Here is a 3,190-nt window from a genome sequence, read left to right as displayed (position 1 = left end):
ACCAAGGGACTTGTCGGATAATACGTTCCCGATAGTTTCGTAGTTGATGTTTTAAAAACTTCAAGAAAAGTCGATAAGTCATTGATAATTTCCCATTTCTCATTTGAAAAGGGGATTGCCAAATCATTCTCGGCAAGACTAGAATGAAACATTTGTAAAGTTTCTCTTTGTTTCAAAGCACTTTGAAACATTATGCAAGTGGAATTCCATCGATGAGGTACATCCCAATTAGCTCCCAAAGCTTTTCTTCCCGTATCTTTACAAAATTTTCTATAATCCATTTGTCTTTTTTTACTTTTCTTAAAAACTTCATGTAGCATTACTCTAAAATCGTTTATAACCGATGTAACCTCATCCAAAGCAAGTCCGTCTTGCACGATTAAATTAATGATATGTGCAACACACCTTGAGTGAAAAAATACACCATTGCAAATCGGCGTATATTTTAATTTTAATTTATCAACCGCCGATGTATTATTCGACGCGTTATCAAATGCAATTGAAAATATTTTATTTTCTAGTTTATAAGTTTTTATAACATAATCTAAAATTTCAAACAAATTATCTCCCGTATGTGGATACTCAAAGAGTTCGAAAGCAATGGTGCGTTTCATCATTTCCCACGATGACGGGTCTACCCAATGAGCGGTGACACAAAGATAAGATTCGGGTAGACCATGTGGAGCCGACCAAACATCACTAGTTAAGTATATTCCCGTATTTATATTTTCAAAATATGCAATTAGTACCTCTTTGGCCTTCTTCCACAATTTTAAACAATAACGTTTAAGAGTATGACGACTTACGTGAGTGTATTGTGGTTGAAGCGTATCTCGAATCATGGCGGTTAAGCGAGGGTTGTCGAAGTGGCTAAACGGCAAAGCTTCTTGAATCACAAACTTCGCCATACGATCTTGAACTCGATCAATTTGGTATGTAAATATTCCGCCTTCACTATCCATTTGCGTTTGTTGCGACTCGACGTTCTGTTTCAAAGCCCTGCAATACGGTCTTTCGATGTGTTTCTTCAAATTTGAATTCGAAAGTGGGTTTAAATAAACCCCACAAAACTTGCACCGAGCCTTCAATGAATGGTCACTCAATTCAACCAAATCCCAATTGCACCAAATCTCTTGATTACGATTATGAGGTACAATACGAACGAAACTTGGTCCGGCGGTGGAACCTTGACCAACCGATGATTGTGAGGCAGCCATAACAACAAATATGAATATAGAAGAAGAGAAAACAAGAGATTAGAGAATTCAGAACGTTGTAATAGCTTTTTTTTGTATTTTTTTGCGTTCGGGTTTGCGTTTTGAGTGTTGTGATGAACCCATTACACCAAATACCTATTTATACTAGTAGTGGGGTGTTTGGGGAGCCAAAAAACGGCCATTTTTGACCCCAACGGTCAAAAAACGGCCATAAAACCGTTTCCCAACGGCTAGAACTACTCCAACGGCTAGAACCGGTTCCGAACCGGTTCCAGAACCGGTTCCGGTTCGGCTCCGGTTCCTACCCGGTCCACCTCCAAAAATGTCAAACCGGTCCCGGATCGTCGGGTTGAAACGGAACCGAACCGGTTCCTACGAAAAACGGGTAGGAACTGGTTCGGTTCCACCGAACCGGTTCCAGGAACCGGTTTTGTTGTCCACCTCTAGTCTAACCCGACCCGACTAGAATTGACGGATCTTATAAGGGTTCAATGTGGGCCTCGGCCCATCCATCTTTTTCGCTCAGTATGGTACTTTTCCGAAAAACCAAAAAAAGTTATATATAATGATCCGCCACTGCCGATTAGTCTAAAATCAACTTCTTTTGATAAAGCTGGTCAATTTGCATGTTGGTTTGTTCATGTATGCAATGGATTTGCATCAAATAATCAACTTCCATGGTCACATATCCATTTAACAATATGGCAGTTAGATCAGCTTTTAAGATACAGTGTAAAGACTTTTATTAAATTATCCACCTTTAGGAAACAAATTTATTATTTCAATAACAGTTTGTAAAACTATTATGTAAATGGAATATTATACATTCAAAAGGGCCAAAATAAAACTTTTATGATACTATTTTCAACTGCATTTAGTCTCTTTGCTTCAAAGGGAGGATTGAATTCTGAATATCTAATATTGACCCTCTAGTTCTAAAATTCGAAAAATTTGGAAAAATTTTAAAAAGGTACATTATAAGTTAGCCAAATCAAACAATCTTACAAACAGAATGTTGTATAAACACTTTACAAATGAATACAAAAGAAAAGAAAGAAGTACTCAATCAAGTCATCGCTGTAGCATTAGTTTCTAAACACACAAGTTGCATCAATAAAAAGATTTATCAGTTAGAAAAAATCGTTAGAAGATTCTTTTAGCCGCATACGTTTGAATAATTAAATGTTTCAAACTCAAATGGTCATTCTTCTTGGCATTGAACTATCAGGATGAGTTAACACAAAAGACTTCTGAGTACATCTCTATAAAAAACTTCTCAACAATTTCACAATAAGTCGGGCATGTTATTCGAGAATAGAAATGAATCACTTCTTGAATGTCAAGAACATGATCAACATTATTTCTATCCAATATTTCCAATTCCTTCAACCTTTTTGTCACCAAACACTTCTTTTCCTCTTGTTCTCTTGATGACATACCTTCATGTTTTTGTTTCTCTCTTTTATCTACTTCATGGTAACCGATCATCATCGATGGTTTCCTATGCTTCAAGGTATTAGCATTCTTTCCATGTGAAATTGCCATAACTCGCTCCTTGGCTTCCCAGTCATTGACAAATTCAGAATAGATATTCTCCAGGCTGTAACCGGAGCTGCGGTGACCATTATATGATGGTGTTTTTGGAAGCCTTTCATAGCCTTCCGAGAAGTAGGACTTGACGGTTTGAATGCTTTTCTTGAAGAACTTTTTTGTCATCTCAAACATTGTCAACTTGTGTGATTTGACAAGTTACAAAAGTTGGAGGACTGGTTTGGATAAAGTTAAAAATGTGAAATTGTCATATAGAATATATAGAATTAATGGAATGGATGAGGTTTAAGTAGAGACATTAGAAGTGGCTATGAAGAGATGAGATGAAGATGTAACACCAAACTATTGTTGTTAAGTCTTTTTATTGTATCATTTTCAAAGTTAGACACTTAACTTTGTGTCCACAAATGTTCCTTTTTTGG

The 3,190-nt window shown here is 36.6% G+C and overlaps 1 protein-coding gene across 1 annotated transcript; it reads right to left on the bottom strand.

Moving 5' to 3' along the window:
* Nucleotides 1-2,441: 2,441 nt before the first annotated feature.
* LOC143602157 (uncharacterized) lies at nt 2,442-2,942 on the bottom strand. Its single transcript, XM_077079366.1, has one exon. The coding sequence runs from the start codon at nt 2,940-2,942 to the stop codon at nt 2,442-2,444; it is 501 nt and encodes a 166-aa protein (XP_076935481.1).
* Nucleotides 2,943-3,190: the final 248 nt, after the last annotated feature.

The sequence above is a fragment of the Bidens hawaiensis genome, unplaced genomic scaffold, assembly GCF_021521415.1.
Source record: "Bidens hawaiensis isolate Kalapana, Puna unplaced genomic scaffold, B.hawaiensis_p1.1 tig00058061_1, whole genome shotgun sequence".
NCBI lineage: Eukaryota > Viridiplantae > Streptophyta > Magnoliopsida > Asterales > Asteraceae > Bidens > Bidens hawaiensis.
This window is presented reverse-complemented; position numbering and strand designations above follow the sequence as displayed.

Excerpts from the sequence above, each read along its gene's own strand:
- LOC143602157 (XM_077079366.1), bottom strand. The coding sequence starts at position 2,942 with ATGTTTGAGATGACAAAAAAGTTCTTCAAGAAAAGCATTCAAACCGTC.